The 16,361-nt window shown below is 44.1% G+C and overlaps 1 protein-coding gene across 9 annotated transcripts in view; it reads left to right on the forward strand.

Annotated features, from left to right (window-relative positions):
• SRGAP2 (SLIT-ROBO Rho GTPase activating protein 2) overlaps positions 1-16,361 on the forward strand; it is a 270,134-nt gene that overhangs the window by 198,077 nt on the left and 55,696 nt on the right. For 6 of the 9 annotated variants that reach the window (XM_010341021.3, XM_003930445.4, XM_074385094.1 and 3 more), the window contains exons 6-9: positions 2,822-3,037; positions 3,679-3,807; positions 11,925-12,149; positions 15,732-15,833. In XM_010341021.3, the coding sequence (XP_010339323.1) occupies positions 2,822-3,037; positions 3,679-3,807; positions 11,925-12,149; positions 15,732-15,833 (672 nt within the window). The remainder of the gene's footprint in view (positions 1-2,821; positions 3,038-3,678; positions 3,808-11,924; positions 12,150-15,731; positions 15,834-16,361) is intronic. The other 3 variants (XM_010341022.3, XM_010341023.3, XM_039463492.2) reach the window with 1 other exon arrangement.

Raw genomic sequence — 16,361 nt, forward strand, 5'->3', positions numbered from 1 at the left:
TGTATATGTATAGCTATATGTATACTTATCTATACATATACATATATGTACAGCTTTGTCTAAGACATAGATATGTAAAAACACATACATTTATATATGTATATAGATACATATAAGTCCTATCTTAACTTTCTCTAAGTCCTATCTTGACTATAAATATATATTTATAAATGTAAATATTTTATAAATGTATATCTATATACACATACATATTTCTCTAAGTCCTATCTTGAATTTCCTATTTTCCCAATTGTTTTGGCATCACTTATTTAAGCTTCAGCTTCTGGGTACCTCAGTTTTCTCTTGATCTGGAAGGCACTAATAATGCTTCTTCCATATTTACCCAGAAGAGAGATTCAGTGTCACTCAGTCATTTGGGCAACCACTTTGTAAAACCACCATTGTGTATGTGGCATATTTCTCCACTGTGAGAAGAGAACACAAAAGAAATGGAGCTTACCCTGAAGAATGTAGAGTTTCTTAGACAAAGTAGTGTTTTACTCTCTTTTAACATGACAGTTCTTTAAGATTTTTAGGGAAAAGGAACAATGTACGTTGTGATTTTTGTTACTTCATTTGTTGACTTGGTGGCACTATTCTTTGACCTCTTTTTCATCTCATGTTTATTCATAGTGTTTCCTCTTTATCATGCACCTTCATTAAATAGGAAATCACTTTAAAAAAAGAAAAAGGATTCACTTTTGTAACTGTTCACTAAGCTTTTGAATCCCATGGTGAGATTCAGGTAAAAGAAGAGAGAAAAAGGAGCCTCCTATACACTTCACCCGGGAGAACAGGTGCCTCTTTTCCACTTCTTAGTCAACCTGGAAAACTGGGGGTCTGTTTGAATTACTTAGAAAAGCTTTTAAATGCCATTGGTTGTTAAATATTGTTTCTTCTGTATAGAAAGTATGAAGGGTATTATCCTGGTAAAATTTATGGGAAGTATTGTTAGGTTCAGAATAGGGTGAAGCTAATTTAAAACATTCTGCATCCAAAATGAGACATAATTTAGACTCTAATGTACTTTGATTTTGTCAGTGTTCCAATATTCTTTATTCCTTCGTCTGCCTCCAGCTGATCATAGGGGCTAGATTAGTATACCCATGAAGTCCTTCTAAGTTAGGTTTTCTCAACTTCAGCATCATTGATTGACATTTGGGCCAGATAATTATTTGTTGTGGGGGGCTGTCTTGTGCATAGGATGTTCAGCAGCATCCCTGACTCTACGCAGTAGGTGCCAGTAGCAGTCCCCAAATTGTGACAATCAAAAATGTTTCCAGACACTGCCAAATTTCCCCTGGGGGCCAACATAGACCCCAGTTGAGACACTGCTCTAAACTCAAGTTCATAAATGGAACCAGTTTCTCTTTTCAGGAATATCTTAATCATACTTAACCTTTCCTCCCAACCAATTCAGCTCCATTCCTATCCAAAGGAGAGTTGGTGTTGCTTGGTGGCTAAGAATGTAGTCTTTGGAGTTTGACAGACCTGGGTTTGAATCCTGATTCCACCATTTCCTCATTGTATGACCTTGTGTATAATAATTACTCTCTTTGAGCCTTATTTCCTTATCTTTAGACATAGAAATAATAGCATTGTCTTTCACAGAGTTGTTGTAAGGATTAAATGAGGTAATGTACATAAAGCCCCTGGTACACAGCATTTATTAAGTGGTAGAGATTAATAATAATATCGTACCTTTGCACTCCTCAGTTGTTCAGCACCCCCACACACACACACGTGTACACACACACACACATCTACCCAACTTGTACTCTCTAATTCTCTCTCTCAAAGAAATCTTATGGCATCACACTTTCAGCACTCTTCAACTCCCTGTGTGGAAACAGAAAGCTCCCACAGAGTAGAGCATGCACGAGGTGGCTAGAAGTAGTATGTTTAGGACTGGAAACAAGCTTGAGTTCTGGACTTCCTGGCTTCCCTGTTATGAGAAAGGATTGGACTCCTAGACAGTTGCTTTGATGGAAAATTTGAAAATTACATCCCTCACTTTTTATACTACTTCCCTCCTGTGGCAATTCTGGTTATACTTGATATGGATTTTATTCCTTCATAGACTCTTACCTGAATTGTTATGAAGGCTTACAGTCTTCATAGGGTTGTTGTCTAGATTGTGGAATTGCCATAAAGATGAAATGAGAAAATGTGTGTGTAGTACTTGGCATAAAGCCAGGAATATACTAAGTGCTCAGTAAATGATAACTGGCATTGTGACTGCTACTGCTACTCTAGTTGCTGTGAGAGGGTGCTTGATCTGGTAAAGCAGAACCGACAGATCCCCAGAATACCAGGCCAGTAGAAAGAGCTTTTAGAACCTTTTCCTCTTCCCTGTTTTACATCTGAAAGGTACAGAAAGCATAGGCTACTCCATAGGCTGGACTGTTTCCTTCAGGGTTCCTGACCAGCCTGGGAACTTTGCCCCTGGGGTCTGAGAGTGGTGTTGTTGTTTCCTATCTACTTGGTATTATGAGGTGACCAAGTGATAGAAATCACCTGGCCTTATTAAAGAGACATTATTATAAATGATAATGAATAGAAGTAAATAAATACGTGATGGATAAACATAAAGTTATTTCAATAAGAGGAAACGTTGATTCAGCTCACATATTGCTTTCCCGTGCTTTGGAGAGGTCTTTCATCTGTATTTGCTGAACCAAACACTTCTGGATTTTCCCCTTAGGGTTGTGAGGATATTGCTTCATGGGGGAGAGGTCCAGCTGAGTCTGTTAGTTTGTAAAACAGAGAATTGACCCCATTGGCTTGACTTCTGGGGGTGGGGGTGGGCGATGTCTTGCAGGTCATGAAGACATATCACATGTACAATGCCGACAGCATCAGTGCTCAGAGCAAACTAAAGGAGGCGGAGAAGCAGGAAGAGAAGCAAATTGGTAAATCGGTGAAGCAGGAGGACCGGCAGACCCCACGCTCCCCTGACTCCACGGCCAACGTTCGCATTGAGGAGAAACATGTCCGGAGGAGCTCAGTGAAAAAGATTGAAAAGATGAAGGAGAAGGTGTGTATGCTCCCACAGCTGTAGATGCTGGGAAGTGACATTCTGTAAGGCATGACTGACAGGAATTTCCCAGGAGGCACCGGGAAGAGCAGACTCGGAAGCTCTGGGTTCTTTCAGTGCCTAATGACTAAAAATGAGTCCTTGCTCTGTGCCTTGGTAGGAATACTAGGTATTGGAAGAACTGGGTACATGAGCTCCATGCTTTTAACCTCTAGCAGAAACCCAAGAAACAGTAGTCACCTTTCCCAATACGTTTTCCAAATAGAGCCCAATATCCTATTGCTTTGGAGGGGTTGGGGGTGACTGTAGACCCAGGGTTTGGTTTCAGATGTCAGGTGTTTGGGGGCAAGAGTAATGGCACCTCCTTCAGAGTGGTAGTGCAAGAATGAAGAATGATATTTGAAGACAGAATCAAAGTGGGGCACGCATCTTAAGTAGGGAGCCTCATTAACCTTTCCTGAATTGATCTACATTATGCCCTTGAATCTCATTAAACAGAATTAGAACCCAATTTAAGGCAGATGCACATAGGGAGTAGCAGCACAACTGTAGTTCTTGAATACACTGTACTTTTATCTTTTAGAGAATAGTCTCCCCTTAAAAAGAAAAAAAGTAAAAGTGAACCTCTGTTCCTTTTTTAGCGCCAAGCCAAGTACACGGAGAATAAGCTGAAGGCCATTAAAGCCCGGAATGAGTACTTACTGGCTTTGGAGGCGACCAATGCATCTGTCTTCAAGTACTACATCCACGACCTATCTGACCTTATTGATGTAAGTGCTTAAAGCCAAGGGCCTGAGGGCACCTCTTTTCTGGTTTCAGAATCCTGGTCAGACATTCTCCGTTACTGTTGTTCAGGAATCTGGGACATTTTGAGAACAATTATAAAGATAGCAGCCATGATCCATCAGCGGGCTTGCCATGTACCAAGCGCCAGGTGAAACACTTCACACTATTCAATCCTCACTGCAATTTGGAGGAAGGCATTATTATCAGTATTTTTACAGATGAGCAGAGAGTTTAGATGTCTTACTCTGAATTGGTTAGCAAATGACAGAGGCAAAATTTGTACCTTTGCACCTAGGTCTGATTACTCAATCCAGGTTTATAACCACTATGCTCGTATGTCTGCCAGTTTTTTTTTTCCTTTTTTTTTTTGAGATAGAGTCTTGCTCTGCCCCCAGACTGGAGTGCAGTGGTGCCTTCTCGGCTCACTGCAACCTCCGCCTCCCAAGTTTAAGTGATTCTCCTGCCTCAGCCTCCCCAGTAACTAGGATTACCACATGCACCACCATGCCCAGCTAATTTTTGTATTTTTAGTGGAGACAGGGTTTCACCATGTTGGCAAGGCTGGTCTTGAACTCTTGACCTCAGGTGATCCACCTGCCTCTGCTTCCTAAAGTGCTGGGATTACTGGTATGAGCCATTGTGCCCGGCCTAGGAAATACTTTATTACATCAGCTTGCTTCTCTTGCACAGAGGTGAGTGGCAAGAACTTAACTAAAGAGTTACAATGCCATACCTTACATTTGTATAGCACTTAAGGTCTCATTTGATCGTCACATCACCATTATAGGTAAGCATTGCTATCTCCATTTGCTGAATAAGGAAGCTCAGGGTCCAGAGGACTACGAGACTCACCTGTCCAAGGTTATGCTGAAAATTAAGGTCCAGTCAGGAAGGTGTCCAGCTGCCCCGACAGCTGGCCAGTTTTTTAAAATATGCAATGCAAAGGTGATTGAGGAAAGCAGGTTAATAGGCACATGTGTTTTGCAAGAGGCAAGCACAGGGATAACTGTGCTTTTTGTATTTGGCCTGTGAGTTATTCTTGGCCTTGTTTTTCCTGCTGCTTCCCCTTACTGTTGGGTCTTGTAAGCCCGCTCACCTACAGAATCCAGTCTGGCCCAGGTCCTCAGCCACACCTAAGTGAAGCTATGTAATTATACCCTTTCTCATCCCTCCCTCCAGTCATCAAAGTGAGGCATCTGGGACCCGCTGACTTAGCATCCCAGTCTCTGGGGCTTCAAGTGTATCCCCTCTGTGGGCTGCCATTTGTTTCAGAGTCTTGGTGGCAGCAATTGGGCTTTGCAGAACTCTGGACAGAGCACTCATGCTTTCCCACCTTGGTTTCTCCACAAGGAAACTTACTACACCTCACAACATCAAATAGGGTTCGGGTCCAAATCTTGCTGTTACATCACTGCCTGGGTTATCTAAGCTTGTCACTGAATTGTTCTGGAAGCCAGCTTTGTTTCCCACCCCTCCCAACCTCCTCTAGCTAACTGAAGAACTGTACTAATTTCCTGGTATTGAAATCTGGCCTCACGTAAGAGTTGCTTGGGGAACTGTTATGAAATACAGATTCCAGTCTCCCTTTAGCCGAGGATTTTTGATTCAGTAGATTGTAGCCACTAAATGCCCTAGCTGTCATTGTCTCACTGGGTTAGTGGAGCCTTGGTCCCTGTTCTGGTACCTCTTTGTTCTCTCTGCTTGTTGATGACAATCTGAACACTGTCCTTCGATGGAGGTCAAAGCCCTAAACAAGATCCTTTTTCCTCTTCAGGGAAGCAGCTCCTCATTGTTGGGAGAGAGGCCTGTTCTCAGCATGAGGAAGAGAATCCATTCTTTCTTATGCACAATTTCAGCTATTTATCTCGCATTTAGTAAAAGTTCAGACTGTGTCATCTGCCACACCTCTACTATTGGTTTGCCCTCTTCTCTTTCTTTCTTTCTTTTTTTTTTCCCCCGCACTCAAGCAACTTCCCTACCTTTTTCACCAAAATGCTGATCTCAGGGAAAGGGAGGGGCTGCTGCTGTATCAGCCACAACCTTTGCAAAGCATAGATTCTCCATCAGGTATAAGCAAGTATTTTAAAATCAGTTCAAGAAGTGGCTGGGCGCAGTGGCTCAAACATGTAATTCCAGCACTTTGGGAGGCCAAGGGGGGCAGATCACGAGGTCAAGAGATCGAGACCATCCAGGCCAACGTGGTGAAACCCCATCTCTACTGAAAATAAAAAATTAGCGGGGAGTGGTGGTACGCAGCTATAGTCCCAGCTACTCGGGAGGCTGAGGCAGGAGAATCACTTGAACCTGGGAGGCAGAGATTGTAGTAAGCCAAGATCACACCACTGCACTACAGCCTGGTGACAGAGCGAGATTCCATCTCAAAAAAAAAAAAAAAAAATCAGTCCAAGAAGCAAGGTATTTTGTACTGTACTTCCATCATTAAAAAGAAAAAAAAGTCTGTTGAGAGCCTAATTTCAGAGGATGTGGTATGAAATGCCATTGAAAAAGAAGCTGCCCTAGTACTTGGTAGGGTATAGGTCTAGAGCACTGTGATCGAAAGACTACGTAGGTTGTAATAAAGTTTCTCATGTTTCTTTGCTGCTATGTTTTAGTTGTATCTTGTTTTATTTTGTTGGCTGGTTGGGTTTCTGTTGTTGTTTTTCCTAAGATGAAGATACGTTCATTACTTTAAAAAAAAAAAAAAAGTTGTATTATTCTGCTCTGTATATGTTCAGAAAGTATTTATTTAGAGAGAGGCCAGGTGCTCAGTATCAGGTGTACAAATGGAATATAGTAGTTTTTACCCTAGAGGTATTCATAGACTCTAAGACAGCATTTTTCAAACCATCAGTCAGATCCCTTAGGGAAGTCAGGAAATGACTTTTATTGGTTTGACCTGTGTTTTTCAATGAAAAGACAACACTAGAATAAGAAAGAAAATATTAGAGTATGTCACATCGGTAAGATTATGTGAAACCTTTATGTTACATGTGTATGTACACACTTGCACATCTGTGGGAGGTGTATAACAATAGAAGATGTGTTTCTTATTGTGAGTTGGGAGCCAAAAAAATGCATCTGAGCCACTGTACTGTGAACAGAGGAAGATCTCAGTCTCCTCTGTTAAGTTCTGTGAGAGCAGGAACCAGGAGTTTTCTTTACCTTAGTAGCCTCCACTGCTTAATATTTAGCTGAGCACATAGTGTGTTTACTGAAGGACGAAAGGAATTGAAAGAGAAGGAAGATCTAAGCTAAGATTGGTTTTTCTTTTCGTACCTTTCAATATTGTTTTGATGTATAATTTACATACAGTAAACTTAAGTATTACAGTTTCAAGAGTTTTGACAAATTTGTCAAATATTTGATATAGAATAAATATTTTTATAAGCGGTATCTTTCCACTGGACAGGCACAGTGGTTCACGCCTGTAATCCCAGCATTTTGGGAGGCCAAGGCAGGTGGATCACGAGGTCAGATGTTTGAGACCATCCTGGCCAAGATGGTGAAACCCTGTCTCTACTAAAAATATAAAAATTAGCCGGGCACTTTGGCGGGTGCCTGTAATCCCAGCTACTCGGGAGACTGAGGTAGGAGAATTGCTTGAACCCGGGAGGCGGAGGTTGTAGTGAGCTCAGATGGCATCATTGCACTCCAGCCTGGGCAACAGAGCAAGACTCCATCTCAAAAACAAACAACAACAAAAAAGAGATATCTTTCCATTGCCTCAGAAGGTTTCTCTTGTCTCTTCCCAGTCAATCCCTCACCCCGAGGCAACCAGTTATGATTTCTCTCAACATAAATTAGTTTTGCCCATTGTAGAACTTCACAAAGATGGGATTATCCATTTTTGTATCTGGCATCTTTTGCCCAGCGTGATGTTTTTGAACTTCGTTCATGTTGTTTGCATCTATCAGTAGTTTCTTACTTTTTCTTGCTGATCTATGCAATAAAAAGGGCCAAAAGGATGCAGTTAGAGCAGGACTAAGTGAGGAGCCTGGGATATTGGCATCCTGATCTTAACAGTATCCAGAACTTGCTTTTACACATGGGATGAATCCTGTTTTAGTCCATTGCCATCTGTGTCATGTACACCCTTCTGCCTCCCTCCTAGTTGTTTTGAAGCCAAATGTGTGCATAAGGCACTGAGGATAAGTGAAGAGAAGTTATTTTTGTTGATGCCATTACATTGACCAAGGACTAGCCTCTGACTTCTTTTTATAGTATAGTGTAAGATTTAAACTTCAGACTGTAGGAATCCACATGAGGCATCTGCCACATTGGGGAAAGCTTGACTTCAGGCCAAAAAGACGTTGTGAGCTCATTTGATAGCATCTAAGAACTGTAGGCTCACTGGAATGTAATTTTCCTCCCCCGTACTCTTGTGGCTTTCTCAACGCAGGAGCAGATGGATGAATGAAGAACAGGGCATTGTCCTCATGCATAGCTGGAGTGTTGTGAGTGCCGTGTACATGTGTAGAAGGTCTGTGACACCATGTGCACCCAAGTCTGACATGAGGGAACTTGGCTGTTTCAGTAAGAAATATCATTAAGGGCAGTTATTTTTCTCTTCTGTATGAACTTGAAGTGGCTGTTGTGAAACCCCCATTTTTCTTTTCCAGGCCTTCTGGAGTCTCTGGGTGAGGATATCAGCTGGGAAAGGGTTAATGAGCTATCAACTCAAGTCATCATACATCTGGATGGGTGGTCATTAAATTCTTATAAAAATTTGATTTCCCCTGAGAGATTTTTCATCAAACATTTATATAACTCAGAAATGGCCAGGGGAGCCCAGCGTAGCCACAGAACTCATCAGAAGCCAGGGAAAGCATGCTTTGTCCCCATTGTGGGTAAAATAATGTGGTTCCTCCACTTACTGGGATTCTCCTTGGAACAGGATGAAATATTCAAATCTCATTTACCTAACCTTGCCAGATACTGCTTCTTTGCTAAAGGCTGGGTTTCTGGCTGTTGCCCTTGCAGGTATGTAGATAGTCAAGACTCTGGAGAACCTCTTCTGAATCTGCCTAGTTAGCTAGAGGTGTGGAGGAGCCAGGGGCACATTGTGACTCAGACCCTCATTCACTGGCACAAAGAAGCTACAGAACAGTTACATAAACAGAGACAGTGCACCAGCCTGGGAAAACTCCCAGCCTTCCTTTGGCCATAGAGTGAGCAAAACAAAAGGCTTCACTGGCCCCATCTACCCACTTGACTTAGGTCAGTATTCAGCCTAAGTGTTTTATTTCCTGAGAGGCTGGAATTTGTACTTGTGCTGTCAGTCACTGAAATTAAGTGCCTACTGTGAGCAAGGCCTATTGCTGAGGGATGTAAAGAAGGGTTAGAAGCTAGCCTGGTTTGGGTGATACGACGTGGCAAGTCATAGAATGAAGAAGTATTCCTTGTCATATGAGAGCTACAGATTAGTGTGGTTCTAAGTAGAGGGCCATGGTCATTGGAGTCCAGGATTACAGAGCTGGCTGGCTTCCCAGAGGCTGAGAATTTTAATTTGGATCTTGAAGATCTGGTCCAATTCCAATAGGTGAGAGGCGTAGGAAACATTTAAGGAAGAGGACATTCCGGGAGCCGAAGAGGAGAGATCAGCAGTGGATTTGGAGCTATATTAATATTTTTTAAGTGTCTACATGGTACCAAATATATGTAAATATGTTGCCTGTTAGCCTATACAACCTATGAGGCTGGTGTTATCCTCATTTGAGGCCCAAAGGTATTAAGTAACTTGCTTATGGCCATATAGCTGATTTGAAGTCTAGAACTCTACCCTAAACAGAGAGTATGTTATTGGATTAGAGCAGATGAATCTGAGGAAGAAAATAAAGGGAGTTGATGTTGGATGGTAGGTTGAAGACAGATTACAATTTGTTCTGGCCATTGAAGCTTTCTCAAATTATTTAACTTCACTAACTTCACTCAGCCTCAGCTTTTGAACCTGGAAAATTAAGATAATTTCAACTTTATTGAGGTTATTATAAGGATTAAAATGTAAAATGTATATAAAACCTATAGCACGTGGACTGATGAAAGCACACTTACTGTAATAGAAGGATTTTTTAAATTTTAAAACTGGGGAAGGTGGATTTTACCTTGGGGGAAAAAAAATGAAAGGTATTTTAGGTTCTTCAACAGGAAAGTGCCATAATTAAAGTCACATTTTAGGACAGTGAAGCAGATAGCACTGGTGTAAGACAGTAAGGGTATGAATAGGGGTAGAGGTACTGAGAATAGAGAGGAGAAGGGAATTACCAAAAATAGGTAAAGGCTTTTTGAAGGGCACCTTTCCTCTCCCAAATTCTACCCTCTGCTCTCACCCTCTTCACCCAACACACATACTCAGTGGGCAGTATTACTTCTGTTCATTAGACTTACAGGCATAGAGCTCATCAACAGGGTCTACATAGAGCTAGTCAGGAAGGTTGACAGGTTCAAGGGCATCCTGGTGAGACCAGCAGCATCTCCCAGAAGGCCCATGCACGTGCAGCCTCCTAATCAGCCACTTTTGTCTAGCTTCGATTTGCTTTTCCCTCTCAACTTAATTTAATGTCTTTCCATCCTCTGCCTCTAGTTAAGCTGTAACTGCTGTTATTCTGCTGCAGCCAGGCAGCTGCCAGGGCCCGTTGGCACTAAACCCAGATCCCAGCCCAACTGATGCTCTCACTGAGCTTCTTGTGCCGGGAAAGAAGAGGCATGTCATATGCTTTTTCTTCCCCAATAGTGGCTGCTTCCAGTGTGATGACGATGAGAGGAAAAGGCAGTGGGGAGGGTTAATCTGATGCTTGCTTGTGCAATGAAATGGCAGTCAGGCAGATGGCCTTACTCTGTGCATGGATTCTTCTCTGATGTTTCTTCTCAGGACCTGGACCTCAAAGCTGCTTAAACAATAGAGAAGATGGTGATGGATGGCCAAGGAATTGGGATCTCTAGGTCCTCTGGGAGGGAGGGGGAATATTATCATAGAGTTACAGAATGCCATTGCTGAAGAAGGCCTTAAGGATTATTTAGTCCAGGGATTTTCAGACTTTTCTCTAACAGAAGAATTCTTTCTTCAAACCAGACCTTATGTAGAATCCCTAAATATTAAATAGAAAAAAAAGATCAGAGCTGGCTTGGTTGAAGGAGGAATAGAAGGCTCCAAGTCCTAGCAGTTGGGTTGTCCTTTTACCCACTTCTCCAGGATAGCTTCAGTGCCAGCACTGGTCTACTGCTTGAAAGCCACTGGCCTGGCCAAATCTGTTTGTTTTACTATGGAAGAAACAGGTTCAGAGAAGGGGAGTGGCTTTTCCAAGGTTGCCTGATTCTGCCACCAGTGCTTTTTTTTCATACAATTGCATCTTTCATATCGTTTTTCTTTTCGCATTTTGTTGTAAAAATCAAGAATCCTTTACATGGCATGAATTTCCCCAATAACATTTATGCATAGAGCTTTTTAGTCTTATAAATGCTATTTCTGTAGTGCAGGGGCATCTGTTGTCAGATGCCAGGAAGGAGGAGGCATGTCAGAAATCCTAGTCCGCAGTTAAGGCCTATCCTAAGATGTTGGGAGTTAGTGGGGATGATGACCCACAGAGTCAGCTCCCCATTCTGTCCTTCTCCCACCTAGAGTTGAGCTTGCATACATTAGCTGCTGTTGCAATACTCCTGCTTTCAGAATCCTGAAATGGCCTGGCTTGGTTGCTGTGTAGTGATTTAACCACAGTAACCCTCAGTGAGTGGCAGGTTGTATTTTTATTGTTGAGTTTTGTTATAATGGTAACCCCAGATAAACCTGAACATGGAAGAGGGCTCTGTTTAACTCTCAGTTCTTCTCATGTTTATGAAATAGCACTTAATTAAATAATGTCATTTTATCCTTACGAATCTTCTTCCTTCCAACCACCTCACAGCCCTCAAGGGTGTGTTTAACCATTGAATTGGGAGTCAAGAACGGAGAACTCTCACCTAGGCCTTGGAAGTCAGGATGTCAACTCTCTTTCACTGCACAGCCAGGCCTATTGATGTGGTCAGATCTGCCCTCTGGACCACCCTCCCTTTCCGCCAAGCCTTGGGGCTGTCCATGGTGTGCTCACGTACCTTCTCCTTCCCACAGCAGTGTTGTGACTTAGGCTACCATGCAAGTCTGAACCGGGCTCTACGCACCTTCCTCTCTGCTGAGTTAAACCTGGAACAGTCGAAGCACGAGGGTCTGGATGCCATCGAGAATGCAGTAGAAAACCTGGATGCCACCAGTGATAAGCAGCGCCTCATGGAGATGTACAACAACGTCTTCTGCCCCCCTATGAAGTTTGAGTTTCAGCCCCACATGGGGGATATGGTGAGGCCTTCTCCCTATACCCCCATCCTCAAGGGGCTTGAGTGGACTTGTGTCTAAATTCATTACACAGAAGCCACATTATTCTGGGGTGGGAGAGGCCTGGGCCTGGCTTCTTGTCAGGTGGGTGAGGCACATTCCACTAACTGAGCAAACAGCTAGTGAGTGCCTGCTGTCAGACATTCTGGCTTGGCTGCAGATATGAGGGATTAAAGCCTTCGGGGAGCTTACAGTCTGGGGAATAAAGTCACTAAAGTTTGGAGAGAGTTAGAACTATGCATAGAGAGGGGACATCCAAAGGGGCCCAGCAAGATCAACGAAGGTTAAAAATAGCAGGTGTATTCTAAAAACTATCAACAGTTCAGGATGGTGAAAGGAAAGTGAGGGAGTGGTGAGGCTAGAAGAAATGAGAGCTGAGGTGGGCCCACATCCTAGAGGCTTTCGTGGGGAAGCAAGGGCTAGGCAGGGAATACCGTGATCTTTTGTCATTTGGCAGAGTTCGGAAGAATCTTACTCTCCAGAGGTTAGAAGATTGTGATAAAGTGTATAGTTTTGCTTGGGGTATTGAACAAAAAAGAATAGGTACCTGCAGGAAGGACAGGAGATAAGATGCCATCCCAAAGGCCTGATGCTGGTTGCCCAGACAGGGAAGCATGAACATGGGGCTTTGTTTTGGACTCTTTGCCTCCAGCGACTAGACTAAGAAGGGCCTAAATAAAGTGAGAGGCAAGAGAAGCTCCTGGGTTTTCATTGCTCTAAATCTTTTGATTCTACTTGTGTGGTTGTGTGTACAAGTCAGAGTGAACCTCAGTCCTGTGGGTAAGAGCCATCATTTTACCTATTGGTGAAACCAGAAGGAGGTTGTATAGGCTTATGTGATAGAAAAGATCAAGATGGACCTTTGGGTATAGTTGGTTTTAGGAGGAGGAATTTTACCAAGATACTGTTTTGCTGTCTCTGTACCACTTCCTGTGTGTTAGTTCCAATCTCAGACAAGCCATTCTCCGGTGGAGGCAAGGTGACTGCATTCCCAGCCTTTCCTGGTAAGACGAAATCTAGTGGAAAGAGTGTCTGCCTCTCTCCTCGAAGCCCCCACGAAGTTTCATGTGTGGTTTTGGTTGGGTGAAGTGCCTATGCCTGCATCCATGCAAAGCACATGACCTGAGTTGTGGAGTAGGAGGTTCTCCCCACTGAGGGCAGTCAGACCAAAGCTACCAAAAAAAGAGGAGTGGATGCCAGAGGACCAAAAAACAGCAACATGTGCACTACTCGGGAATGATGCTTCCCTTAAGATTAGTATCCAGAGTCTAGAATTCCCTGCTCCAGAATGACAGCTGTGGCAGTGGAACCAGAGGATTTGCTGTCATCAGTCAGCCTCTATGGAGAGTGAGACTCTGTCCTAGAGACAGAAATGTGGACATGATTTCCTTCCTTCTTGGGGAAAATCAAACCATTTACAGTTCATTTCCATTGCTGTGGCTTAGGAAATGTTGTCAGTGTCTGAACAGATGGAGAAGTGAGATGGCAGCATGTGCAATTAGAGTTGGGGGAAGGGGTGTCACCAAGCCTCAGGAAGCCCCATTCCTCACCTGCCCTGGCTTCTGGTCAAACTTGCCTTCCAAGCCCCTTCTCCAGCTGTCACTGAGATTCCTTCCCAGGGATCTGTGGAACTTGGGGAGCAGCTGAGTGGAGTGATATATTTTCCAGTGTTAGTGATTACGTTGCCTTCTGAGCCAAACAGCTTATCTTCATAAAGAGGGAATCCAGATGCTGGGTGCTCAGGCCCCCTCCTCCCCCTGTCAGAACCTTATTTCCATACTCCAGAGTGCAGCTGGAATGTATTACCTTGCACCCCGGTAGCGGACCACTGCCAAAGCATGCATCATCATCAGCTCTGCTACTTCTTAAAGGAACAGGCTTGGAGGCAGTTTTTCCCTCCATGATTCCTCTCCGCTAGGTCTGGATTACTTTAAAAATCAATAGCTCACTCCTCTGCTGGGGCCGTCCCTTTGTGTGATATAGCTGATCAGTGGTTGAGCGAGGCAGGGGCCAGGACCAGTCCTGGAGCTTGTAAAGATTCCACATTCTAGCCTAGCCTTCATGTGAGTGAAAAATAAAAAGAGAAGAGAGGGTGGGTCATTCTTGGCCTCTACAGCCAGTCTATCCCCATCAGTGTGGATTGTCTGCAGATTGTGGAGGCAACAGGAGGGAGCTGCCTGGAAGTTGTTGAACTAGGGCCAAAGATTGGGTGGCATTTTGACTGGAAGCCTTGAAATTGGCCAGGGTCCCACACTAACTGGTTTTCTGGGGTACACAGCACATGAATTGATGCCAAGTGCTCTCAGATGTACTAGGAGGAGGTGCTTGGCTCCATTTTTGGTGCCCTCAGAGGCTGTGGGACTCTGGATGCCTGACCAGTGACATCAGGCAGCCAGAGAGTTTCACTCTTGGCACTAACCGGTTCTGGCCACTGAGCTCTCTCCATTGCGTCTGCTTATCCAAGAGTTAGAGTGAAGTCAGCTCTCTCCAGATCTGAGAGCTGGCTCAGGCCAGCCTCTCAGCTGAGGGAAGAGGTCAAGTCAGTTGAGAGCTTAAAAACCAATGGAGGAAAAGGTCAAGTCCCAGCCCCCTCCATTTGAAGAGAGGTTTTGTCCTTTCAAACAAGGGAATGGTCCGTGGGCATGTGAATGTGCCCACTCGTTGCTGAGGAGGAAGGAGGCCATTTCTATCCAGATGTCTGTCTGCAGACAAGAGGCTAGAGGATGAATGGTAACAAGGTGACAGGAGCTGCCTCCACATGGGTCCTACCTCCCACCTCTCTCAGCCTTCTGCTCCTCATCTGTCATCCAGGGGACTGTGGATGACCTCATCCCTTAACTACATCCCCATCAGGAGACAGTGGAAGAGCCATTCCTTCACACAGGAGAAAGCTAATTGGCAATAATTCTTCAACTAAGGGCAGACTTCTCTCTTACAGATCTAGGGAAGGCCTGGGGTAAAATGATGGCACTTTGGAAAATGCCAACTTCCTCCAGATTCCATGCCCTCTTGGCCCTTCTAGCATAGGCAACAAACTTGTTCCTGGCTTCACACTTTCTCATTGAATCAGAGCTCTCATGCATGGCCTGGATTTATAAACATGCTGGCTGCCAGCAGTGACAAGTTAGCCTCCTGACCTACTTCTCTTCTGCTTTCACTCTGGTGTCGGAAGGGGGATGAGGGAGGGGCCAGAGAGGTGGCCACTTGGACCTTTGGCAGGAAATCCTCACTGTGCCAAAGCATTGTGTTTCTGGAGCTGGGGCTGCCTGAGGCACTCTTCTCCAGCTTCCTCAGCCTTCCATGAAGCTGCAAACCCTGCGCAGACCTACCCCTGCCGGGCTCCAAACAGATCCTCCTCCCCATTCCTTCACGTGCTATTTGGTCCTGGAAGAGGCTCACACAAGTCGGCTTTGGATTTTGCTTCAACATAGAAACCACAAGCCTTATACCTTGAATATGGGTGGTTTCATTGCCAGTAGTGGGAACTCTGGAACCGCCAAAGGAACTGTATTCTTTTTCTGACCTGGTGTTGCTTTCTTTTGTTAGGCTTCCCAGCTCTGTGCCCAGCAGCCTGTCCAGAGCGAGCTGGTACAGAGATGCCAACAACTGCAGTCTCGCTTATCCACTCTAAAGATCGAAAACGAAGAGGTGAGTTTCCTGCTTAAGAGGTTCAAAGCCACACTCAAGTTTCCCTGTTGAAACTTTTGCTGCTGCCCGTCTGGGAGCAGGTGGAAGGAGCATGCAGAGAATGTCCGGGCAGCCGCAAACATTTCCTAGCCAAATGTAGGCTTGGACTTTCCCCCTCTGCTACATCCTGCCCTTGAACTCCAGGAAGTTGCTCTTGTATTGCCAAAGGTTGTACTCTATTTTGAGCTTTTGCACAGTGCTTTTTTCCTCTCTACACATTTAATCAAAATGGCACTTGGCAGCTGTGTGAACAATATTGTGTCTCTGAAACCACCCCCTCATGCCTAGCTTTTTCCAACATGTTCAAACAAATAGAAGCCTTTGACTTTGACACTTCAAACATCTCCGTCCTCTTAGGAAAGGGTGAGTTTCTTCTGGGCTCAGTGTATTTGCTTCCAGAAAGCAGTTCAAAAGGGCAAGTGATCCAGCTTTCTGTTGAGCTCAGATGGCTTCTTACCTTGTGTCTCAGTAAATCTTACTTTCCCAGGA

Source organism: Saimiri boliviensis, chromosome 14 (genome assembly GCF_048565385.1).
Source record: "Saimiri boliviensis isolate mSaiBol1 chromosome 14, mSaiBol1.pri, whole genome shotgun sequence".
In the NCBI taxonomy this organism is placed as follows: domain Eukaryota; kingdom Metazoa; phylum Chordata; class Mammalia; order Primates; family Cebidae; genus Saimiri; species Saimiri boliviensis.